Below are 24750 nucleotides of genomic sequence, written 5' to 3' on the forward strand. Positions count from 1 at the left end.
ACGAGCAGCCTCCTCGGTAGATGTCAGGGTCCGAACCAGCTACTAGCAAGTTTGCACGAGGCAAAGAAGTCCATTCGTTCTGGTAAATACTGCAAGCCATACAGTGTCACAGAGCTCAAGTCTTCTGGCTGGGTGCGATGTAGCTACTCGTGCTGAAAAAGGGGCTGCCGTGGCCTGCGGGAATCACTAGCGCATAGTCGAATGCTGGGGCATCCGACCTCGTGTGCTTCGTTTGTGTCGTCTGGCTCACGTACACCAGCAATACTCTTTCAGTCCCGCGTGCGGTGGCTGTGTGAGACAGCACGGCGTACTGATCGCTGCACCAGCACGACGCACTCACGTTTTTCCGGCAGGATACGTACATACATAGTATGCTTCTGTATATTGTCAGGGCTGGGGTAGCAAAGCATAATTAATGTAGAGCATACAAAGGCAAACCAAGCAAGAACGGGAGGCAGACAGCAGCAATAGAAAGGCGAGGAGCACCCTCCCGAAACAAGGGAAAACTGCCATACTTAAGTGTCATGCCTTCTTTCCTGTCACCGAGGTCGTGGACGCGCCTCCCCGCGAGAGTACGGGAAGCGCAGTCTTCTTCGAGCACTTTGCGAAGCAGATTTTTATTCCCACCAAAGTGAACTGCGCCACAAGGCCTAGAGATACCAGCACGCCGATGAAGGAAAACCACAGGATTGTCACCACTGACATGTTCTCCCATGTCAGAAGCCGTAAGGCGTTCTCGAAGCGCTGGAAAACACAGATACTGGAACGCACGTCTTCTGTCAATTTCGCGACATGCCCTACTTGACCGGGAGAAACTTTTACCGGAGGAGCCACGACTCCATCCAAGAGTTGCCTCAATGGTTCAATATCCATATAATTGAGATACACATCCGGGATGCCTAGTCAATGAGACTTTCAGTCTCCATCTGGGCTGTTTCAAATAAGGATGCGGATGTACCGTTGGTGCTGGCCCCCAGATGGGCCACAGAGCGGAGACGCCGGATGTCAGTGAAGTCGTCAACAGGTTTTTCCATACTTTGTTCACTAACTCTGTCAGCTGTAAGCACTTTATTGTCCCTGGGTTTATAGTGCAAATAGCCTTTCTAGGAAATGATTCATGAGCTAGCTGCGGACCTACCTTGCGTCTTCGGAGCCGCGTGCTGTACTCCCGAAAACGTGTATCACAAGGAGACACACACAAATCTGCAGATTTACCCGATAGCCCATCATGGTTGACCGAAGTGCTGTTTAGTATTCAATGGACGACTGAGACTGTGCAGTTTCCCCTCGATGCGCACTAGAAACACGGCAGCCCCCCACGAGTATCGTGCATCGGCGTCCAGCACGCTCGCCACATGAATGGTTGATGTCTGTACACCGAATGCGGCCATTCCACGAGCGATTCTTCTTAGCAGTGTTTCCGCATTGTATCAGTAGACTCACATATTTGTCCTGTCATTGGGGTCCAAGGCTCCGTTAAACTAAACCAGCCACCAGCCAGTGTAAATGGCCCCCCGAGGAACCGCCGCAGGGCGCCACATCTTATGCGTCATATCGGGTTCCACTGTCTGCGTGCGGCTAACTGTAAGAGAAATGATACGTAGCACCGTAATCACCGCACGTGGGAACCTCGGCGCGACTGGTGGTAACGCGATCCTGAGGGCGCCCATGCACTATGTCGGAAACGCCTAGTTCAGCTCCGCTACCAAGAGAACTCCCCGTCAAAGCGTGAGGGGCTGCCCATGCAGTCCTCACGCAATAGGGGCGGTGGGGGCACCTTCGACCTTCGCGTTACAAATATCCCTGTGTGTTTTGCGAGCAATCTCTACTATCGCTAGAGCGGCCGCTTGTCTGGTGAACAGGGCGCACGCACCGTACGCAGAGGCTTCACATGCGCCGCCGAGACTCATGTCATATATACCAAGAGAAGTGGTGTGCTCGCGGTCACAAGAGCTGTCGTAGCCCCCACCGTGCATACAGTGTGGCGAAGATTCAGCATTGTCTGCTCTTCGTTGGCAAGTTGTTGTCTGGCTGAGAAGCTAAATCGATTACATGGCCTATAAAAATGTGTTCCGCCACTGTTCGAGACTTCAAGCGTTCAAAGCCATCGCGTGCGTTCTCGAATGTACCTAGTTGGATAATCAACACTGGTATTATCCTTCACTTGTATCCCAAATACTCTGTCAAGCACGTTTTTTCTCAACCCTTGCTTTATCCTGTTTGATGTGCCTGGCAATACGCTCTGCGATTTCATTCACAGTCATATTCTTCCCAAAGAAGTCCTTGAATTTGCCATTCTTCCCTGAGCGCATATATTACATCAGCAAAGCAATGAAGACAGTTAGGTCTCCACCATTGGTCACGCGAGACGCGAACAAGAGAGGCGATGTGCCAGTCAACTGCACCCGTCCATACGCGAAACTACAAGGGTCTGGGCAGCAAAAATGTTATGCTTACCCATGAAATACTGGATGATCGAGTGGTCCACGAGGTAGTCTGCGTCCGAGCTCTTGATTCCCTCGTTATAGTACACTCGGAACTTTCGGGTGACATCCTTGATTTGTGCCTGCGCGCAACATGCGACGATTGTCATTCCTGCTAAACACCCCCAGTGGTTCTTTTGCCCAAGAGCGTTTACCAGAACTACCAAATCAGACGAGTTCGCACCAGCGAGATATCGCCACCTGCCCAGTGAACTAACGAAGCAACATAGGTAACTATGTACAAGCTTGAAAAAATACCAGCACACATCCCGGGATGAATCAGCGACAAGTTGCTGTGTGCAACGATATGCTTACCGATGTGCCAGTGAATCCAAGGAGGCGAGGATGAAACTCTTCGCAATATGACTTGACTTGAGCGACCGTGTCCCGCTTCGGATCAACTGAAAGAGGAGACATCCCACACGAAGAACTGTTCCACGCAAGCAAGACGGCGCGTCTGTTGATTGCGAACGCATGATATTTTCCACCGCCCGCCAAAGCAACACGAAGGCCGCAACGGCTAGGCCACTACGGCTACGCTAGTTCGGGAGTTGGGTCGTGTCCTCCAAACCTCACAAGCATAGCCGACGGCCCACCTAAGGATCTCCACTGCAATAAGGGCCGAACTGCCAGTGAGGCTTAATCCAAGCGCGGGCGCCGATCGCCGAGGTATCCGTGCCTATGATTCTATGCGTTCCCTGTAAGGTGGGTGTATCGTTCTCCAACAGCAAATGTGAGAGAAGAATCTGCGGCTGCACGCTGGGCTCTATTTTCCACCTCGGAACCGCGAGAGTATCGTTCATGCCGTGTGTTCGCACGTATCTCGCTTGGGATCCGACGGACCCGCAACACCTCTTTGACTCACCGGATATGAAGATTGGCTGGACAACCTCGCCGTACTCTTTGTCTGAATGAAAAAAAAAAGATCTCAGACAGATGTTGCTGTACCCCGTGGTAAAATGTCTGCGTGTGGCTACTTATTCGCTGAAACTCACTGCGCAATACCGCACCTGTGGGTGGGGCATATCAGTTTCCGGGTAGAACACCGATACGGCAGCAAGCATTGGCGCAGAAGGACGCATTCTCACTTGGCTATATATGCAGACGTCCCCTGTATATAGGCGGCTCTGCGATGCTCTCCCCACTTCAAGTCTCCAAGCGAAACAGACTAGATGATTGACCGTTATCTTTAGCGAGAGAGACTCCATCCAACGAAACACTGCTAATGACGTGAAGCAGCGCATTCACGTACCAATGATTTCAATGACTTGTGCCATCTTCTCGAGCTCCTGAGGACAAATGTCCGGGCAAAATGTGAATCCGAAATACAAAAGCTGGTAGGCTCCCTCGAACTCCTCGCTACCTCGCACGCGGCCGTGCATGTCGACTAGCGTCCAGGGTCCGCCTAAAAGGGGTTTGCCGATGGCGTCGCTCTCGGTCCGAACTGCACGAACCAGACGAACAACACCGGCGCACGAGGCCGAGCCCCCTAAGACCCGACAGCTAGAGAATGTAGCCACATGCATTACCAGAGGAGGCACTACACGCAGCTACTAAGGCACAGTCAATAAGTGGTGAGCTTTCAGCAGCTGTGGGACCGCGGGCGCCGGTGCTAACCAGCGCACACACATGTTGATCTCAGCGGTGCTGGAAGCGAGAACACAACCAAAGAGGCAGAAATTCGGCGTCGAGAATTTGTAGTCCTGTCTGAAGCGCTGAGCTTCTCCCCCCCTCCCTCCCCCCATAAGCGGTTGATATGCGAAACCTCCCCTTCGTAGCGGCATTCACCTGCTTGCGCTCTTCGTCTTCTCTCGCCTTGAACGACGACCGCACATGCAATGGTTCTGAAGGCAGGAGAACCCCGCAAAGCATTATCTGCTTCAGAGGTGGGGCTATCCCACGTTTGCTCAGAACAGCGGAGGATGACAGTACATACAGGGCCAGCACCAGCGTATGGAAACGAAGCTTCAGTTACAGCACATATTCCGCAATCTCAAAAACATTTTGTGGCCGCGAGTGACTCAGCCTCCTCTCTGGCATGTACACGACGACGATAGCGCTGCACGTATCGATGCTCTTCCACCCCCTCACGAGCGTACTACATCAGCTAAGCAAGCAAAGCGGACGACTGCGCAACACCAACAAGACCTGTCGTCGTACATGCATGCGCAGCAGGCAAGGAGAGCAGATTTCCACGGGAAGACGTTTCCCCCTCGCTTGATGGAGTAGCCAACTTTTTCCTGCGCCCGCTTGTCTTCAGCATCCGGCGCGACCTGTGGCGGCATGGGAAGGCGGGCTGGAGCAGTTGCCGAAGCGTGCGTTGACGAGCCAGGCGGAGGACGCATCGTAGAGAAAAAAGAAGACAAGGGAGCAAACGACAGGCAGAAAGGAAGCAAAGAGTAGGTACAGGAGGCGGACGGGACGCCATTGTTCGAGAGAGCTGAAGCTGTGCAAGAAGGTGGCAGGAGGCGGAGGGAAGGCCGAAGCGCGCCGGGGGAAGAGGGTTCTCCAGGCAAGACAGGAGCAGAGACGAGTGGAGACGTTTCCTGCTGTGTGAAGGCAAAGGACTGAGAGGCAGTGCTCAGTTTCCACAAAGGGGTGACCGCAGCGTGGCCCGGGTAGAAACTGAAGCGTCCATCTTTTCCTGTGGGGGCGACCGAATAAGCAGTGAAAGCGTTTTGCCTTTCGAACGACTGCAGGGCAGACAACGATGTCGAAGAACGGCTCGTGGACAAATGAGATGCGTCAAGCATCCCTGAAGAAAAATAACCCGTAGGGAGCCTTGTGTGTCTCTGCCAGCACCCTACCCTGTGAGGCGAAAGGCTCGCCAGGCTCGCCAGTCCACGAGTACCTCTGGAGCATGACACGAAGAATCGCGAGGAAGTGCGAGTGTCTGACACGCTGGCGGCTGCGAAGTAGTAGCCACAGCACCTGACGCGCTGAACTGTCATTTGGGCGGCCATACTGCCTGTTCACATTAGAAGCTCTACTGAAAGAAAGGTTGTCTTTACGGAGCGCACACTGTCGAGGACGTCCGTTTGTGCGAACTAACTCAGGCAGCACAGCGTGCTGTAGAAAAAGACACCTCTAAAGGGCCCTTTCACAACGCCAGTGACAGCGGAATTCAACAGCAGAACGAAGATACTAACAATCAAAGCCGTTCCTTCTCGACGAGCGTTTCGGAACGGTCTACTTGGTAAAACTCACGATACAACGGCTTGCCGCACGCGTGCATGCGCCTGCAGTGAAAGTAACTCGTAGCACACACTTGTAGATCGGCAAAAATAACATCATGGTGGATGACTGCTGCTGTTCAATTCGAGGGACTAAGACATCCGCTTTCCTCCCGTAACCGCGCACGCCGGTTGGGCCATCGAGAGTAGGCAAGACACTCGAAGCAATCGGTTCGGAGCTGTTGACGCGGAACAGCGCACTGAGCTCACTCGGCTCGCTTTCCACACCCCCCAGGTTTATCTCACAGCCTTGTGAAACAAACAATTAAAGCAGAAGTTTCGCTGTCGTGACGTGGCTCTCCGTCACTCCGTTACGGTTTCTTAAATGTCTCCTGTCAACTCTGCATGCAACGCTCGCCCCCTTCCGACGCGGTCATTCCCAGCCCGGCACCGATCATGGCGAAGGACCGTAGTAAAACGAATAGCTCAATATGGCTACCCGTCGAACCTCAGACTGATATTCTGGCGCACTGAGCCCTCAAGTCTTGTCATTTTATTGGGAGAGGGATTTACTGTCCTTCAGGTGGAATTTTCAGCCGTTGCACTGTGATGCACGGATTGAAGGGCTAGGCTTGCGGCTCTGCAGCTGCCGAAGTGATCCACTTTCCACGATGTGTCGAAGTTCGATGCCTCAACTGGTTGGAACTTATTAATATGTCTTCTGTATCGTTCTGATCCTTGAAGGAATGTGTGCATGTCCCGCTGCCCCTCACCCGAGATGGCTGATGGCGCACGGTATCACGTCGTCATAGGGCGGCCCTAATCTGCAGCAGCAACGAGTACAACTTGAGGGGTGCCCTGTAAATTTTCGTCGTATTCTAGTCGTATAATATCCTATCCCAGCACTTAATACGCGATGGCGGTTGTCTGAGACGCTCTTTCGAACACCTTTCGTGTTTATGTACAGGAAATTCGTGACCTGGTACTGCGGGTAGCGACGCCGACTGGCAGCCGGAAACTGATTGAGTCGTACACACCACACGAGTAGCAGTTGAGAGGCCCAAAACGGACTGTGTAGCCTCTACAGTGTGTGCTGTTGCAACTCTCGCTCTCATGGAAACATTCCACTACTCGTGTGGGCGGCAAAATGCGCCAAAACGAAACGAAATCGTAGTCGCCGATGAATCTCAATAGTTGACTCACTTACTTTGTGAAATGTGCTCCAGGCTCACAACCAAACAGGTAAATGTGGCAGATCATCTGTGACTAGGAATAAGGGGGCCACACCTGGACCTGCAACACAACAGGAAGTGAACCCGGTCGCCCGGAGAAACCTTGACTGGCGGAGTGAAGACAACACACACCGAGTCTATTTTTTTAACGAAATCTCCAATGGATGGCCACCGGGCAGCTTCTGCGTGCCGACGACGGGGCAGCGAGTTCTCTTTACCAACACAGAAGCGCGGTGAACAAGTAAAGAGTACTCGTGCGTATGCAATGAATCCCGACAAGTCAGTTTGCATTGAAGCCCCTGCAACGTTCTCCTCCCTGCACCGGCGGTCTGGAAAGATAGACGCGCTCACAAAGGTGTGGCACACCGAAGGACGATGCGACCGGAAGCCCATCACCTGTTATGACTGCGAGGCAGACTCTCGCTGAGGTGTGTACCCTTGCTGTTGCGATACCGACGGGGGAAAAAACGAGCTTCTTAGTACAGGTTCCGCGCTACGTGCGACGATCCCAGATCCGAGCACCCTCCGTATCAGGCCACAGCAAATACCTTGTTGTAACCACAGCCTACTCCGATGCTTGGTGTTGAGTGGTACAACTCGAGTGGCGAGCTTCGTGAGAGAAGTCAAAACGTGGGGCACGTTCATATTTGTAGTTACCTCGGGGTATAAGTGGAGATCCAGTTAAACAAACTGTCTCTCAGTCTACGATTTGAGCGGACTTTATCTCAGTCGCTTGAAGAAAACCATTCCATTTGGCACGGGCGTCCGGGGGCTCAGTCGTACCCTACCACAAAAATTACGTGAACGAGGCGGCCCGTAGTGAAACACGCCCCTCTGCCACGGATATGCTTGCATACTTGTATTAGTCACATACAGGCAGAGCACGGGACCCGCTGAGTCAGTCGATGGCAAAGATGAATTCCAGCGTCATATAGCTGCTTTTGCGAATCTAGAGTTCCCCTCTATCAGAGGCCACTAGGCGGCAATCCCAGGGTTTTAGTGCTCGTGAGCGTCACATGCCAGCCGTAGGGCACGAATCCTCTAAATGGTTCGCAGTTCTAGGGTTTTTTTTAGGGCCTCAGGGGGTTCGCTGAGCCGAGGTCACATGTTGTAGCACGTGTGCTGCAACAGTGCTGAAAAAACCGGCAAGATGATGAAGCGTGGCGCCGGCGTGGACACCGAACGGTGCCGAAAGTATGTGAGCACGAACCTACGAGCCCGTCGGGCCATTCACTCCAAAACAGTGGGAATCGAGCCAATTTCGATTTCGAGGCAGTGCTTTTTCTTGCGATTCGGAGCATCCCTTGTGCCCAATTTCGAGCCCATCGTTTTGAAGCGTGGTTCATCTCGGGTAGGTTCCGAGTAGCTGCAGTGACGGTTGCTCGCGTGGCCTGCCCGCCTCTGCGTTACCCGTGCGGTGAGCGGTGCATTGCTCCGACATGAAGAGCGTGGAGCGTGTTCGCTCTTCCAGAAAAGAGAGCTTCTCCCTCTGGGACTTCTTGTGTCGTAGGAGGTACGGATGTGGCAACGGAAAGAGGCAACGGCCAAGGCAATCTGGCCTTGGCAACGTCTTTGATTCTACGCCAGGCTCGTGGTGGAAAACTCGTTTCGATCGGGTAGTCTGGCTGCGTGTTTCTGTACACTGTATCAGCAAGAGGACTCATTTCCCGATTTTTGAGACCTGTCCTGTCGATGCTCGCCCGAATTCCCGTTCTGTCTGCACGCCTGCGTCGACTGTCGAGTCCTGTAATTGGACGACTAGAGGCACGGACGCTGCGCACGCGGACTAACTGCGAGTCGCCTTCGCTGGCAGGTAGCTGTCAGATCTTGCTCCGTGCCGCGGCCTCCGGAAAAGGCTCGACTGCGCACATCTTCATTGTCCGCGTCCTTTGCGTGCAGCCGTGCTTTCCAAACCCGCGGAAAGAATCTGTTGTTTCCGGCCGCTAGAGAGACTTCCGTGTTGTTGTGGGCGTTGTGTCGTCCGCCAATCCTTTCCCCGCGGCTTTTGGCTCCAGCGCGCGGAGACCGAGTCCGCGCAAAGCGCCACCGGACAACGTCGATGCTTCGTCGCCGCCGATTCTACCGAATGCTGGTTTTTTCCGAATTTAGTGCCGTCTTCTCCTTTTCACTTCCTTAAGCCCAACGTTTCTCGTTCAGCAGGCAAACGCATTCGGTGTATGGTGTGACGGTTTTCGGCCCTCGAATTAGTCTCGAGAGTGACACACCGCCGCGGCGTGCCTGCAAGCAACTACCGACATAATAACGTACGCGCGGATTTCTAGACACTCCCCCAGTCATGACGAATTGAAAGTTCAACAGATGGCGTACGGAGCGAAGCAAGCCGAGGAGCAGCTCTGTACAGGTGTCTGCTGGTGAGAAACTTGCATGGCAGCAGGAGCTTTCAGTCACGCCGACAAGGAAGCGCGGCCCTTGCCCAGCAGCTAGGATTGTGAATAGATCTGAGCTTCGCTGATCATTAGTTATGGCCAAGGGGGGCGGTGCGGAGGACGGAAGCGGCAAGACATTCGCGCACCAGCCGAAGAGAGGGCTTGAGCCTGGCACACTTTCCGTTTTTCCAACTGTGTCGGCGGCGCAGCGGCGCAAGTTCCGGTCTCGACCGTGTTATCCGAGCAACGTAGTCAAGTTGCCTGTCTTTTCAGTTCAGCGACAGATGCACCTCCGAACCCTTTCCTGGGGCCGGAGCTAAGCACTGGATTTCCCTCTTCGACAGAGGCGCCGTTTCAGCCTGCAAGCGCGAAGATGGTTTTCCCCGACCCTCAACTTGCGTATACGGCGGTGACCCAGGGGCAACCGCGACTCCAACGTCGGCCCTCGGTGCCTCTCACTGGCTTGGCAGAAGGCGTCTCGCTGATCCGTGCTGTGTCAGAGTCTCAACATGATGAGTCTGGTCTTCGCTTCGTGAAGGATAGTCCTGCAGCGTGTTTGCTGCGAGATGCTACCCCGTTTCTTCGGAATTTCCGTCCTGTCGGGTTCCCCTCGAGTTTTCAAGCCGCTGGAATGGCGTCTCCCTGGTTCCGCTCGCCTAGCCAGCGTGCCCTTCCCTCTCAGCACACTCAGTCTCCCTCCTGCGATTCACTGGTTCCCGACGCGTTACAGCGCTCACCGTCATGTCACTCTTTCTCGCCTCTTCTGACCGCTTCAGAAGACGCTAGGGGCGCCAGTAGCATTTCTCGGCGAGGCCGATCCAACTCGGTCATGGCCAAAAACGAGCCTGGCTCTTCTGTGCCGCAGACTCCACTTCACGGCTTTTCTGCGTCTGACCCGTTCACCGTCATCAGAGATGTCAGATCCGCTCCCACAGGGATCAATCCACTCGGCGCGCCGAATGCATGCACGTCTCCCATGACCGTTGATGGAAGTTCGGGCACGCCTGCGGGGTCTTCGGGACGCATACCAATGGCTACGGAAGGCTATGAAGGGGCGCCGAAGCTCGCTATGGGAGGCGTTGGCATGGTGCCGCCGCTTCGATCCTACACGCACGCTCAGTTCACCGCAAGCGAGATGTGCAGCGCAGCGCCCATCTCTCCGTTGTTGCATTCTGCTACGTCGTCCACTTCTCTGTGTCCTTCGTCGAACAACATGGCGAGCCCTGTCCTCCGTTTTTCAAGTGCAGGTTGCCTCGGTCCGCGGCCGTCAGACGGCCACACATCCCAGCTGTCATCGCAGCCGTCAAGCCCCCGCGCATTCTCCGGATCTGGTGCACACGCACCGGTATTCGGGCTTTCACGTAGTTGTACGGCCGCAGTTGCTGCCCCTGCCGCGGGGTCGCCGCTTGCCGCGACGTTTTTCAGCGTCTGCAGTCCTTCGAGGCTTCGGTCAAACATGCTCAACGGAGTCAGCGCGTGTGAAAACCCGGTGCCCGCCCGCAGCGAAGCGACTGAGACTAGATCGGCATCCATGGTCGACGCAGTCCCTTGTGTCGATTCCGGTTCCTCCATTTCGTCTCTCCCGCCTCGTGGCTGTGCGGCTGCCAGCGAAGCGGTCTCGATTTCGCAGCGCGCCCAGTGCTTGCTCGGGAACGATCAAGGCGCCGAAGCATATGAGTGTAGTGCGCCTCCTGCCTCGTCACCATCTGTGCTCATTCCCGCCTCTCTGCCGGAGTCGGTTACATCATCGTCTTCTTCCCATGAGGAACCGACGCAGAGAGACAGCCATGCGCCAGATGCCTCAAAGCCACCCTTGGATCTCCGCAGTAGAGCGGAGGCCGAGGGCAACGGTGACGAAGGCATCAGTCTAGAAGAAACGGCGCGGGCGTCTTCCGTCCGGTGGAGTGACGCGGGTCCGTCTGAGGCGCTGGTCTGCGGAGGGTCGTCGGGCGCCGCCTCTGGAGCGACACGACCGGCGCAAAAGAAAAGGCGTGAGAAGCCTCTGTCACTGACGCGATATCGCTGCGGTTTGAGTGCTTCCTTGTGCGGAGTTGGTGAACAAAAACAAAACTTACCTACTCGTCCTGCAGGAGACAAAACCTCCGCTGGGGTGTCACGGATAACCTTTCGAGGCAGCCTTTCGCCGTCGCCCAGGACTGCATGCACTCCGGCTCGCTGCTACCCATCCCGCGGGCGCACAGATAGCAGAAGGAAACCTGCGGCGACAGGGAGGAAACCGATGTCTCCTCCGCCTGTGACGAAGCTGCGGTCGACGTCCAGGCCGGGGTCTCTCCGGCTGAGACGTGCGGCGTCAGTTGGTGGACTCCACTCTGTGTCGTCGTCTGGTGCCGATAGGTGTTTCCCGTTCGGCGGGGTTCGTCTTCCGATGGACATACGCACACTGAAAGAACTGCATCAGCGCCTCCCTTTGCCCTATACCGTTTCCCTGTCTTCCTCCGCCACGGTGAATTCATGCCGGAAGAAGGCAGTTCATATGTATCCGGAGAGAGCGGTGAGATCTGTGGTGAAGACTCATCACACGCTCAAGAAGAATCAGACGAACGGAGCTTTGACTAACAAGGTACCCACGTCGCCATCCGGCGGTCCTCCCGCTTCTGGAGGCGTCTGTGCGGCAGGCAGCGACGCCCCGTTGCCGCCCGTCCCCGTGGATCATCTGCGAGCGCCCTCAACGAGCCAGGCCAGCAAATGTAGCGAGATCGCGGTCACGTCTTCGCGTGACGGTCGCGCCGCGTTTCGTCCGTCTGCGGCGGCGGCGTCTCGTTCCTCCTCGAATCCCACTCCCGTCGAACCAGACGCAGCGCCTCCCCGACGAAGAGCTGGGGCTGGGTCCTCAGGTCAACTAGGTGGTGTGGGTGCGCCTGGCGGCTGCAGACCGCTTCTCCACCAACGGGCTTCGGGTACGCTGTCCCACCAAGCTCAGGACGCGCGCCCATCTGGCCTTTTTCCTCATCCGCGGCTTTTTAGGAAGTCCCCTGCGTTCTCCACCGTCGTAGGAGGCCGGGTACGCGCTATCCGAGCGGGTTGCACCGCACCGAGCGCGCACCAGGCAGTCAGTCGTCGTCTCAGTTCCGTCCAGCCTCCTTCGAAGAGTGCGGACGCGCATCGCAACTCAGCCGTGGGTGCGTTGAGTGCTCTCCAAGACTCTCGAAACGTCGCCTCTTCCGGATCAAAACCCAGGGAGGCTGGCCGCCCCCTCGTTGCAAATCGGGGGAGTGGAGTGGGAATTCGCGCAAAGTCTCCCGGGACTGTGACTTCTGTTCGCAGAACCGAAAGCACCCTCCCACCTCGGCAGCAGCGTATGACTCGCCCCATAGTTCGTGGGTCTTCTCCGCCGGGAACAGGCAGGCGTCCACTTTTGCCGGCGTCCTGCGCAAAGAGCGGGTCGAGGTCGGAGGACCTCTACGTGCTCCGTCGCGCGAACGGTGCGCAGTCGTCCACTGGAGGCTTTTCCGGAGAACCCAATGAACAGTCTGTCCGACTTCTCCGCGTCCTGTCGCGGCCTCCCTCATCCGTGTCGTCTTCCTCGTCTTCCTGTGACAGCGTCGGCTCATCTCCTCGCAGAGCGCCATCTGTTTCGTCCCTCTGCTCAGCTGCTAAGGCAGACTCTGCGCTGCATTTCGCCCTACAAGGGACTCAAGCTTTCATGAGCGTGGGCGTGTGCGCGAGCGCAGCCCCGGAAGGGCAACGGGATCCGATACACAGCGGCAGCCACTCGGGCAGCGTGAGTTGTTCATCTTCGGTGGGGTCGCTTACGCATCGACGTGACTCAGGGCGGCGCGCAGATGGCCACCAGGGGCGAATGTCAGGGCAGCCGCGAGGTCAGCAGGACCAGGGGCTGGCGGGCAGAGAGGGAGGGCGCGACCCACGCGCGGACGGAGGCAGCTGCGCATCTGCGTCGCTGGCGGGTGCATCGCCAGCTGGACGGTCCTCGGTGCATTCCGAGCGCCAGCAGTCCTTGCCTGAAAGCCTCGAGCCCCTCGAGATGCCGCCGAGCGTCGTAAAGTCTCCCGAACCGAAAGCTGGAGGTCCAGACACGCGCACGGTTCATCTTCCCAGACTAGCCCTCCACCGCCTGACCAAGGCTGCGGAAGAGACAGAAGGGACAGCCCAGGCTGCCGGCTCGTCGGCGCCGGGCGAGAGGGACACCCCTGCGTCCAGTGGGACTTCGCACGCAGCGTCGTCAGGGGGTTGTCCGTCCAAACTCGCTGGCGGTCGGACGGCAGGGCCGCAAAGTCAGAAAGCAAACGCAGGGCCCTTGAGCAGAGCCCGGCGACCCCCCTCGGTAGACTCCGGCTCGGTCGACCGCGCAGCCAAACCCAGGAACCCGCCTCTGCAGAGTTCCCCGCGGAGTGCAGACACCGCGGTGCCGCGCGGCGGGCGGCGGCATACCTTGTCTGTGGGTGGCAGCGAGGTGTCGGCCTCGGCAAAGCAGCGTGTGCCCTCCACGATTGCGAGGCGTTCAAGTGAAAGGAGGGCCGTTTCAGTGAAGCCGAGTCGCCCTGTCCGTACCACTTCATCCGGCCTGCAGCGCCGAAGCAGTCAGACGCCCGTATCCCGGTTTGCGACATCCGAGAATCGCGCTGAGAGAAAGCCTTCTTTGCGGGGCTTCGGGTCGACGGCTGCCGCCGTGAACTCGCCCGCTCATAGACTTGCGAGTCTCGAACCTGAATCACAACGCTTGGCGCCAGTGAAGAGAGGTAGCAACGCGGGGGTCGCCTCTGGAAAAAAGAGGGCTGAAGAGCAGTTGCCGCGACCCGCCGTCTCGCAAGAATTCGCTGAAGGCCGCCGCAGGGCAGCTGCAGGCGAACCCTTGCCGTCTTTGAAGCCCGCGAAATCCACGCCTCTACAACACAACAGTGCTGCGCTGGCGCTGACTCCGCGAGGCTCTCAGAAGGGCGACTCCATGGTGACCACGCCTGCCCCAGTTCGGGGAAATCGAGCCCGGGCAATGAGCGTGAGGCCGACGGCGGAGCTGCTAAGGAGAGCGCGCCAGGCGAGTGGCGGTGCTTCTTCAGCCCAGCAGGTCTCTCTCGCGGCTCTGAGGAGCCGAGGCTCTACTGACAGTGTGTCGAGTCGAAAGAAACGCAGTGTTTCCTCGATCAGCCTACGGCTGAGCCGAGTCGCGGGCGGCTCCTTGTCGCCAGGTTCGGCGACGTCAGCTCAGAGTTCTCTGTTGCCCGATATTCAAGAGGTCGCTCAAGCTCTCGAGGTTCCAAGCATGCACCTTGTGATGAATCCGATTCAACCTGCGCAAGAAAGGTGCGCTTCGGGCGGACAGTCCAGCACCCGCGGATCGCTTGGCAGCTCCGCTCGCCGTACGTCTTTGACGCCCCGAGAGGACAGAGGGATATCAAGGCCTGCGCTGGCGCGCAAATCGGTCGGCAACGAAAGTGCCCGCGGGCGCGCCGAGGGGCAGACTCGCGACTCTCCAACATCCAGGGGTATGGCCGTGGTCAGCCGGCTGCGACGCAGTCTGCTTGCCCGCGAGTCCTCCGGCCCTACCAAGCAAGCAAGGCTACCGCGCAGAGACTCGGTGCGGCGTCGCGTTGTCTCGCCGCCGAGCCGCACGTCTGCCAGCGTCAACCGGACTCCCTCGGCCTCCCTCTCTGGTTCGCGAGGAGGAGCGGCGTCCGCGGTCGGCGACCCGTCCTCGTCGCCAAAGCGAGGGCGCACCCTTTCCGCCTTCGTTAACCGCGTGCCGCAAATTCAAGGAGCGTTGGAAAGGAACTCGATTGCCGCCGTCCCCAAAGCCATCGGGCTCTCAAGCCCCCGTGGGAGCGCGCCGCGGTCGCCGACGGCGGGCAGGCTTGCCCAGGGGCTCCAGAGGATGGAGACCCCAGGGCGGCAAGGAGCCACCCTGTCGCCGCCTAGACTCGGCGTGCGGAAGCCCGAGAGCGACGCGCCCGTGCCGCGTACGGACAAGACGAAACCTCGTATCGACGTGTCGGTCGCGTCTCGCAGAAGAGTCAACGTCGCCGCCCCTTCTGCATTCATGCGGGGGGACGTGGCGGGGGAGGCGGGAGACGGCTCGAGCGCAGCAAGCTCGCCGCGGGTCGCGAGGAGACACGGTCCAACGCTCGCGGCCCGAGCCCCTGGGGGCCTCAGAACTACGGGATCTTTGACGGCTGCCTCGCCGCTGAAGGAGAGAGCCGGTATAGCAGCCGCGCGGGCGAGAGGGAAGACAGGGGCTAAGGCGGCTGCGCGCGGGAGACGGCGCATCGTGGCGGTGGCGGGGCTCGCGCAGCAAAGCCGTGAAGCGGGTGCGCCATCCGACGCTGAGGCTCAAGCAAAGGCGAAGGAGGAAAAGGAGGAGTCAAAGCCCAAATACTCTGTCAAAGACCTCCCCATGCCTGCGCAGCGGATTCAGTCGATCGTTAATATACCTGAAGGGGTCTTTCTTCCCATCAAAGACGCTCCTGAACTCGAGGTAGGTGGCGCTCTACTGCAGGGCGCCCGGCAGGGCAAGTTTATTGGGACTACCCTTGCGAGTTAGAGCTCACGCACTTACGGATCGTGTTTCTGAGTCATGCCAGGACTAAATGAGGCGTGTAACGCTGCGCATGCATGTTTGGGCGTCACAGTAGGCGTGTCGTCATTTAGTTTGCCTTCCGTTTCCATCCAGGGAGAAGGACGGGAGTTTGCTGCCTTCTGACGCATTGCTGCCCTTTCGTGCGAGCCTGCGGAGGGCGGTAGCTTCTTCCTGAGGTCAAGGAGAACGCACGGCTTGTCTGGTAGAGTTCATCTTTTTCGCGCGTCTCTGAGCACTTTCGTGGCCAGGTGTATAGCTCGGAGTGCGCGGTCGCGTTGGGGCAGCCGCTGCCTTTGTTGTCGGCACGTCGGTGGCTGGGAGTCGCTTCTCGAGTTGTGCACGGTTCTCTGCCCGCAGGAGAGCGCCTTGGTTCGCATATTTGAAAACGACATGTGTAAGCCGGTGGCGCGCGGCGTGTTTGAGAAGGCGCTCTACGGGCTGACTTCGGAGCTGTCCATGGTCATCCCGGTGGACTTGAAAAACTTGAAGCGGTGGCTCGAGCAGAGCCTCGAGGAAGTCGAGAAAGAGAGGCGCGAGTTGATAGACATCCGGGCCTTCCTCGAGGTTCTCCCTAACTTCTGCATGGTCGACTTGCCGCAGGACTTCGTCCTCGCCTGCCGCGACGGCCAGTTCTGGAAGACTTGGGGCAAGGGCTGGATGGGCGAGGACGGCCGCCCTCTCCAGATTCCTCAGGACAGACTTCTGCTCGCGTTTTTCTGCGCGGAAGGCCTCGAGGGGGGCCCTAAGTGGGAGTGCAGCATGATGCGGCGCGAAGACGAACGCATGCAGGGCCTCATCAGGGAAGAGGCGGAAAGACAGCGCAGGCGTACGTCTCGCAAGGACAGCAGTCTAGTGGAATTCATAGTAGCGGGTTAAACTTTGCAAATGTCACTTTGTTTTTTAGTTTTGTCGCAGGCCAGCTAGCGGCCGCAGCTCGCAGTCTGGCGGGGGGCAGGAAGCGCGCGGCAGACACGCATTTCCGAGGGGGAGGGGGAAACGAGGGGAAATCACAGCAGCGCTCTGAAGCCACACACGCGAAGGCTTAGAAATATAAGTACACACGACTGGTGAGGTGCGCTCTCCGCCTACCTCGCCTTTGAGATCAGGTGGCTGTCAACGTGCCAGGGCAGCGGAGCTCTCTGTCGGCGCGCAGTCCGACCAGGAAGCGACCCCCGATGGCGGCCGGCGCGCTCCCCTGAGGCGGCTTTTCGGTGCCTGTCTCTGTTTTGTCCGTCAGATGAAGAGTATCTGCGGTGGATGCGAAAGGAGAGAACGCTGCAGGAGATGGTTCACTGGAAGCAGAAGCGGTGGCGCCAGCTGCGGGAGATGTGGGAGCGCCTCATCGTGGCGATCGAGATTCATCGGCAGCCGCAGCATGCGTCTCTCGCGGGCGTGGACAACCACCTCACCGTCTCTCAAGAGATCGCGTACGGGCTCCACCCTGAGAGAGCCCGAAGCGTGCTGGCGACGCTCTTGTGCGCCCCCACGCCCCCCGGGGACGGTCTTTGCTTGCCTTGTTCGCCGTGTGCAGGCGGCCCTGTTGCTGATCACGGCGGCGCGGCGCGGTGCTCCGCCTCCGATGCCCCGACCCGCCACATGGCTTCTCTCCCACGAAGCGTGGAGGCGGTTTTTGAGCACCCCCTGTCGCCGACGCAGCCCCACCTGCCGGTCTCTGTCGCGTCGGTGGAAGTCGTCTCGTCTCGCGCGGAGCTCGCCGCCCGCGCCCGCGTCTCGGAGTCCTACGCGATGGCGATTGCCGCGATGCAGCGCATGCCCCTGCTGCCTTCTCCGGACTACGTGCGCTACCTGCTGGAGCACAAGAAGTTTGGCGAGCTGAACAGCCTCTTCAAGACGCTCGTCGGCTACACGATTCCTCAACTCTGGATCCTGTATGACCAGGAGGAAGCTCGCGCCGAGGCGGCCGCCCGCGCGCAAGAAGCGGCCCGCGCAGCCCGCGAAGAGCGCTTCAAGGCGATCGCAGAGACGCAGGCGCAGCGCAGACAAGCGGAGAAAAGCAGATTCGAGCGCGAGGAGACTGAGCGAGAAGCGATGCATGCAGAGGATCTCCTGTCGAAGCAGGAGGAGGAAAGCAGACTCGCAAAGAAACGCCAGTTCCTGAAGGAGATTCCGCTCTCGCCCGCCGAGGCGAAAGACGTCCAGCTCCTGCTCAGCCGAGCTGCGAAGAAAAAGACTCGCATCTACAGCACCAAGGACTCGAAGCTCGCGAGGCGCGCAGGCAGTGCAGAATTCGCTCAGCCGCCCCCCGTGAAAGTCGGCAAGAAACGACACTCCGACCAGCCGAGGCTGCACCACACCGATTCAACGGCCTCCTCTCGCGGACTGGGTACCGTTGCAGTCCCCACCACCGGCCGGCGGAAGTCACACATAGTAGGCGCCGACACGTCTGAAACTTTAACCAAACAGGCTGTTTACTGCAGACGCTGCCAAGGCTTTCACGGGCCAGATAGGTGGAAAGGACTTCCTGAGTGCTGGCATACACACATGCCTTTACAGGTGTATTGCAGTATTCAGTGCGTGTACACGTCCAGAGGGAGGCAGGACTTCGGTCCCGTCGAGGCGACCCGGTCTGCACTCGCGAATGGGGTACTCCATTGTGGGTCTGAGCACTCCGGGAGATTTGATAGCTTAGTCTTTGCGTCTTCCCCTCGCGATCGCTTGTCGGCGAGAGCTCGCTCTGCACGTGTACGCCGTGTTGCATGCGCCTCTGTTCCTGCGGTGGTGCCCGCCCGCTTTTGTTTTTAGGAATTTTCTCCGGTGCTTCCCTCGGTTGAGAGTCGTACGAGCTCTGTCAGCAACAGCTCCAGCGTTAGAAACTAGAAGGACATCCAAAGCTTTTAGGAACCAACATGCTCTCGGGGGACTGAAGCTGTGTCTCGCTGCATCTCTGCGTTGCTAGCTGCGAGGCAGTTTTGAACGGATGGACTCTTCAGCACAAAAGGGGTCCGCATCAAGGAAAAGAGGGTGACGCACCCGCGAGCTGACAGGGCGCACAGCGCGTGCGAGCTGCCTCGTACCGATTCTGCGTCAAGCAAGCGTCCGAATTTGGATCTCTCTTGGTCTACACATGCACACTGGGGTATTAAGAAAGGACAGTGCATGTGCCATGATCTTGGCGGCTCGCCCTTGTCGGAGATGACTCCCAGACGAATTGACGAACTAGGCGGAGTGGGTTTTGCCGCTCCAGCATGCCGAGTAATAAGGCAGCGGATTGCTTCCGGGTAGTGAACGTTTCTTAGACATGGGGAGACATGTGAACTTGAGAAATCTGGAGTCTGTCTCTCTACACATGCATGCTGCAGCGTCTCGCCTCTGTTGAGATTCCGATATATTGGCGTCTGCAGATATATGCCTTTGCTTTATCACGGCGCGCCGCTGTACCGACAAGGCATGCAAACGGAGCCCTGCCTGTGAGCCGTTCAGTTCAGAATATGTGGTTTTTCAGCCAGGGAAAGACAGAGCGCGTTGTTTTCATTCATGCAGTTCATGTGCTGGATGCTTTGAGCGACTGGATTCAAGCGGCGAGCTCTCTGCGCGAACGCTCAACAGCCTTCCCCCACAGAAATTTTCTGGGGAGCAGGCTCCTGCTGAGGAAACCGGGCGTTCTGGACGCCTTGGGGAAAACACTGTCTCGCTCTGTAGCACTATTTTTCAATAACGAAGTCCGCCATTTTTGAACAGCAGAGGCCGCGCCTGCTCTATGAAGCGACAGCCCTCGGTTGCCTTGCGCCCGCCGTCTCCTTCCGCGGGCCTACAAAAAGCGTTGCCGTGGGCTTAGACAAATCGATTTCCTGCCGCGCGTACTCAGGGGACTTTTGCCTTGTTGTCGGGTTAAGACGATATGTAAGGGAGTATTTTTGTACGCGACTGCAGTCACGCATGCGAGGGTGTGCGCCAACACCTGTGTGCATGTACTTCTTTCACGTGTGCGCGGGGAGAGCTACGTTTGTTTCTGAGCGTAGGAAGGATATGCCCCCCAGCATCGGCTGTGTGCCGGTCTCTGTCTGTCTTTCCGTCGAGCTGTGCCTTTGTGTTTTTTCGTATTTTCTTCAGAAAGGCCTTTGCCGGTGAGAAGAAAATATGACTTATGCTACAAGGGAGAGGGGAACGTGAGCGGTAGAAGACTGTTATCCGGAAATCTCTGTCATCAAACAAAGCTTTGATAAACAGTGATATCTTCCTCGTTGGCTCCGACCCCAAGTACGCAGTGAGCTAATTAGACATAAGGAACGCTTTTCTTCAACCCGCACCTCCCTTTTCCACGTTGGCATGGCCTATAGTACCTGCCAGAAGCCATGGAACCTCTATGTATAGGTATACAGCATTATGGGTCACTAGACCGAATCTGCAAAAGGAACCACTAGTGTGATTGTCTATTAGCGGCTAAATGTCAGGCACCATGCGTGTTTTAGGTTTGCTAAGAAATCTATTTGGAACTAGAGGCACCGGTCGTACGGGCATCTGAGCAGTGGCGTCTTCTCCCGGCGAAAATGAGTGAGGAATCCACAGGGCGCCGGGAAAACAATCGATGCGAACTGCTTTTCATGACCATATAAGGTGCCTTAAGTGTAATGGAACCCAGCGTATCTTTGAAAAACTCTGCGTTCCTCCGGCCATTGGCGGCGGTGGCGGCGAAGCAAACTTGCAATTCAAAAAACGATGGAAAACAGCTTCAGGCAGCCTCTGAACCCCGGGCGAAGAGGCGCGAGTCGAGAGAGGACGCCCAGGCATTCTGGAGCGCGCAGCATCCCTTTTGCAGCTGGCGAGTCACGCAAAGCGGAAAACGGTCTTGTCGTCGCGCCTTCGTCTTCTTTGGACTCAAAAAACATGAATTAAAATATCTTTAACGTCGTCGGCGTGTTAGCGGTGAAAACTGGAAGGGGGCTGACGTAACGGGGAATCACGTATTTGCGTGAATATTCAACGCGCACAACTCTGTGCACGGAGGCAGCGTCAACGGACTCTTCCCTCAGATACAGAAGCAATTCAAGATTCAATCAGGCACGAGGATCACCTTGAACTCTCGCCATAATTGAGCGCTACATGCACATATGTAGTTCGTATGATACATATATATATATATATAATGGAGGGGCTGTTTACAGCTGGGCGTCTTAACCATGGACTTAGAAACACGAAAATGTACAGGGCAAAGGAAGGATCGCCCGTTTACCTCTTGTCGCGCCCGCGCGTTTCTACAGCGAGGGGAGACACGCTGGAGAGCGGCGAGAAGTCGAGCTCTTCTCAGCCGAGGAGGGGGTCCTGAGAGAGAAGAAAACCGCCTTCAATCCGAGAACAAGGCGCCCCGGCCTCCCTATCCCCCGGCGCTACGTCGTTTTCAGGTCTCCCAGCAAACAACGCCGACCTCGCACAAGTGAAAGAAAGCCTGAAAGAAAGCCGCCCCATCAGCCTCCTCCCCCTGCGCTACCCTTTCGATTTAGGGTTTAGGGTTTTTGGCAAGAATGGACTGGCATTGCGCCCACCTGTCGCTCGATCTCGCTGGGACTTCTGGCAGGCGCGGCGAGAGACACGGGGACCGAAATCGGACCACAGAATCCTCTCACCGCCTCTCACCTCCTCCCTGCCTTTCCCTCGGCCGTGCGGGAACACGCATTCAGCTGGGACACGCTCGTCCTTCTGCTCCCTGCGATGAAAAATGGCTCCCTCGGCGGCAATGGAGAGCGCGCGGCGAGGGAGGTTTGCCTTGAGATTCGAGTCCCCCCTCCTAGCTCCGCCGAGCCAGACGTTTTAGTATGTGGAGAGGCAGACTCACCGATCTAGCCAAAAGTCGCGGAAGTGCGGGTGATTGACAAAATCTCGAGCAGACGCCGCGGTTTTTCTCCGCTTCCACGTTTCACGCTTGCGCGCATTCATGTTCCCCTCATCGACCAACAAAGACAGGCACTCGCAAGAGATCTGCAGAGGCCGCTCCAAGGTCACGCGCCTTCTTCGGCGGTATGCGCCGCGCTCTGCAGCCACGCCTCGCGCTTCTGAGCCGTCCAGTACAGAAGCCGTGTGATCTATACGGTAGTGTAATGGCCGCTAGACCGAACCCGCCCCTCGTGAGTGTGACCTTCTTCGCCGCCTCTGTTGGGTCTACGCCTTGATTCTCTCCGTGCATTCTCTCGTCGCCGGGCGCTCGCTCCCCGCGTTCCCTCGTAGTCCCCAGCCCCGTTTTGTCATTTTCGTTTCACAAGAATCCTCCTTCTGCCCTGTCCCTGCTCTCGCCCATCCGCTGGAGCTTCCGCGCCACCTCGCGCAGCGCTGCCGACACGCTGGCGGGTCATTCAAAGCGGATTTCTCCCTCACTCCCTAGCTTGCCTCGCTCCGCGGCTCCGTCCCGTTTTCCGCCGTGCTATTGGGCCTCTCCGCTCCAAGCCCCTTCTCGGCGAGGCCCTCTTCGGCGTGTTTCTGCTTCTCCGTCAGGGCGGCCTTCACGGCTCTCAGGCGCTCTGTGAAGCGCGCGCGATCGAGGATGACCGTGGCGCCCGCCCCGCAGGAAGTGAAATTGAAAACGTCGCGCACAAGCGACCGCCCTGCCTCCCAGGCCGCCGCGCCGGGGTGCTCCACACGGCGCGCGGTCACGTCAAAGACCCGAGGAGCGCATCCCCCCGAGGCCTGCGACGGCGCAGAGAGCGGCGCGGATAGCGAAGCGGAGGCAGCAGACGCCGAAGCGGATGAAGGGCCTGCGTGCGAGCAGGCGTCTCCCTCACGGACGCCCTGAGGCGGCGCCGCGCGCGGCCGCAGCCAGAAGAGCTGGTCGTCTGCCGCGTGCCAGAGGTGTTCCTCTTCTTCCTCCTCGTCTTTCTCGCCTAGTTTTTCCTCTTTCTCTTCGTGCGCAGAGTCGGCGGGTGATGTCTCTCTCTGCTGGGCGTCTCCGGCTGGCTTCACGAGGTTGTGCAGCAGGAGGAGTTCGCGGGGGAAGCCGGGGGCCTCGGTGACAAGCTTCACGCCAGTGAGCAGCTGGTAAAGCGGGTGGCTGGTATCGCGGAACTCGAGTCGCACCGAGTCTTCTGTCAGCTCGATGTGAGAGAAGACGTCGGCGGACGACGGCGGAGAACGCGCCGCGAGAGGCGAAGACTGTGCAGCCGCGCAAAGCGAAGCGGACTCTGAGAGTGGAGTCGCTCCCCCGTTTGAAACTGAGCCCGAAGTGGCCCCCGCAGAGGGCGGCAGAGCGGCGACGAGCGCGCCAGGAGACGCCTGCGGCGAGGCGGAAGCGCTCGAGGTCCCCGAGGAGGAGCGAAGACTGGAGGCGAGAATGACGTTCGTGTATACGGGCCCGTGTGCATGGGGTAGCTCCAGGCGAGTCAGCAGCTGCTCAGTGCACTGAACCGCCGCGGCAATCTGAGGCAACGCCGACAACGAGGAGGCGGCGAACAAAGAGCCAAGCGCGGCGCCAGTCCCGCTGCTCTCTAACGAAGAAGAGGATCCCGTCTGTGGCGAGTCGGGTGCGGCGGAAGGCGACGGAGAGGAAGCGGATGGCGAGGAAGAAGCAGCCGAGTGGGGAGACGAGACCGAAGAGAGCGGACAACACGACTGCAGGCGAGGCGCTGAACACCCGCCAGGCGCGAACGCGGACTCAGGAGACGAAAGTGCGCAGCCCAGAGGAAGCGGCCATGAAAGAGCGTGACTGGATGAAGGAACAGAAAACGCACACGACCCTCGAGCTCGCCCGACAGGGCTGCCCACGCCCGAGGGCAGACGGCAAACCCTGGGCGTAGACAGCGCCCGCGAGGGCGACGCGGATGCGTCACGCCTCGACGCGACGCGTCCTTCGAGGCGGTTGATGCGAGAAAGGGAAGAAAGGTAGCTCGGCTGTCCAAGCCCTCTCTGCGCCGAAGTCGTCGCTCCCCGCAAACGGTCTCCCTGCCGCGGCTGGCGGGGCGTGTGCGCCCAAGGCCTCCCCCCCACCGCTGCCCTCAGCGCAGAGACTCTCAGCGCGCCCGGAGTCGCGAGTCCACAGTCTCCGGGAAGGCGGAAAGAGCGCTTCACTTCCTGATTCCGGCGCCAGGATGTTCGCGGCGACAGACTCCCACACGAACCTCGACAAGAGAGGGCATCGCGGCAGCGCGCAGTCTCCCCGGCGGTATCTTCAGACTCTGCGCGAGGAGCGGAGCTGCGCGCCTCTGAAGAGAAGTCGCGCGCAGACTGACCGCCACGGCGAGGGCGCGCGAGAATAATGGGAGAAGCAGGGAGGGAGCTGCGGCAAGGCTTCAGGCGGGTGCCGAAGACCGCGGCAAGAAGAGACGGCGTAAGGCGCGACTGCGAAGGCATGGCACGCGGAGAAGAAAACCGGGTTTGACACGCCAGCAGCTAGAAATCAGGTGTAGTTAGATCTGCAAACGCGGTAAAAGAGGTCGCACAGCATGCCACAGGACTCTGCGGACGGCGCGACGCGAGGCAGCACCACCTCCGCGCCGCTCAAGCTGTTGCGCGGCTCGGCAACTGCGCACTCGCCCACTGACTAATAAAAGAAGATTTATTTGTTTAGTGACCCATCGCAGCGTGGAGGGAGGTTGGCGAGGAAATGCGGCGTCTGCAGAAAGCCCGAGATGCTCGCGACGCGGCCAAGCTGCGAAAGAAACTCAGTTTGCACGGAGTAAAAGCACACGCGCAAATGCAGGCCTAAAAGCCAGGCGAAGACACGCAGCTGTACACACATGTGAACTCATTATATACACCTAAATTTGTATATGTATATAATGTATATATATATATATATATATATATATATACGCACATAGGCTTCGGGCGGGTTAAGGTTGACGGGCCGAACCGTTGCACTCCGCGCAGGGCGCCTTCCAAAGAGAGGATACTCACCCACGCCGCTGGATTGAATGCAGCAGGCAACTTAATAATACCTGGCGGAGTCACATGAAGCTGTACGTAGAAACATATATATATATA

At 58.0% G+C, this 24750-nt stretch overlaps 4 protein-coding genes across 4 annotated transcripts; 1 reads left to right on the top strand and 3 right to left on the bottom strand.

The window, feature by feature from the left end:
• Positions 1 to 899: 899 nt before the first annotated feature.
• On the bottom strand, positions 900 to 1230 carry BESB_077090 (uncharacterized protein; the record flags this gene model as incomplete). The annotated part of the gene is made up of 2 exons (XM_029366070.1): positions 900 to 1077; positions 1139 to 1230. The coding sequence occupies 2 exons, from the start codon at positions 1228 to 1230 to the stop codon at positions 900 to 902; spliced, it is 270 nt and encodes an 89-aa protein (XP_029217501.1).
• A 953-nt stretch (positions 1231 to 2183) lies between these two features.
• BESB_077100 (SCO1/SenC protein) lies at positions 2184 to 5345 on the bottom strand (the record flags this gene model as incomplete). The annotated part of the gene is made up of 8 exons (XM_029366071.1): positions 2184 to 2302; positions 2458 to 2566; positions 2799 to 2884; positions 3349 to 3390; positions 3736 to 3927; positions 4272 to 4327; positions 4644 to 5238; positions 5291 to 5345. 8 exons carry the CDS (start codon positions 5343 to 5345, stop codon positions 2184 to 2186), a joined length of 1254 nt encoding a protein of 417 aa, XP_029217502.1.
• A 3862-nt stretch (positions 5346 to 9207) lies between these two features.
• On the top strand, positions 9208 to 18663 carry BESB_077110 (uncharacterized protein; the record flags this gene model as incomplete). Its single annotated transcript, XM_029366072.1, has 5 exons — positions 9208 to 9260; positions 9549 to 15723; positions 16183 to 16651; positions 17063 to 18096; positions 18589 to 18663. The coding sequence occupies 5 exons, from the start codon at positions 9208 to 9210 to the stop codon at positions 18661 to 18663; spliced, it is 7806 nt and encodes a 2601-aa protein (XP_029217503.1).
• A 3492-nt stretch (positions 18664 to 22155) lies between these two features.
• BESB_077120 (uncharacterized protein) lies at positions 22156 to 24117 on the bottom strand (the record flags this gene model as incomplete). The annotated part of the gene is made up of 1 exon (XM_029366073.1): positions 22156 to 24117. The coding sequence occupies one exon, from the start codon at positions 24115 to 24117 to the stop codon at positions 22156 to 22158; it is 1962 nt and encodes a 653-aa protein (XP_029217504.1).
• Positions 24118 to 24750: the final 633 nt, after the last annotated feature.

This window comes from Besnoitia besnoiti, chromosome VII (genome assembly GCF_002563875.1).
Source record: "Besnoitia besnoiti strain Bb-Ger1 chromosome VII, whole genome shotgun sequence".
Taxonomy (NCBI): Eukaryota; Apicomplexa; class Conoidasida; order Eucoccidiorida; family Sarcocystidae; genus Besnoitia; species Besnoitia besnoiti.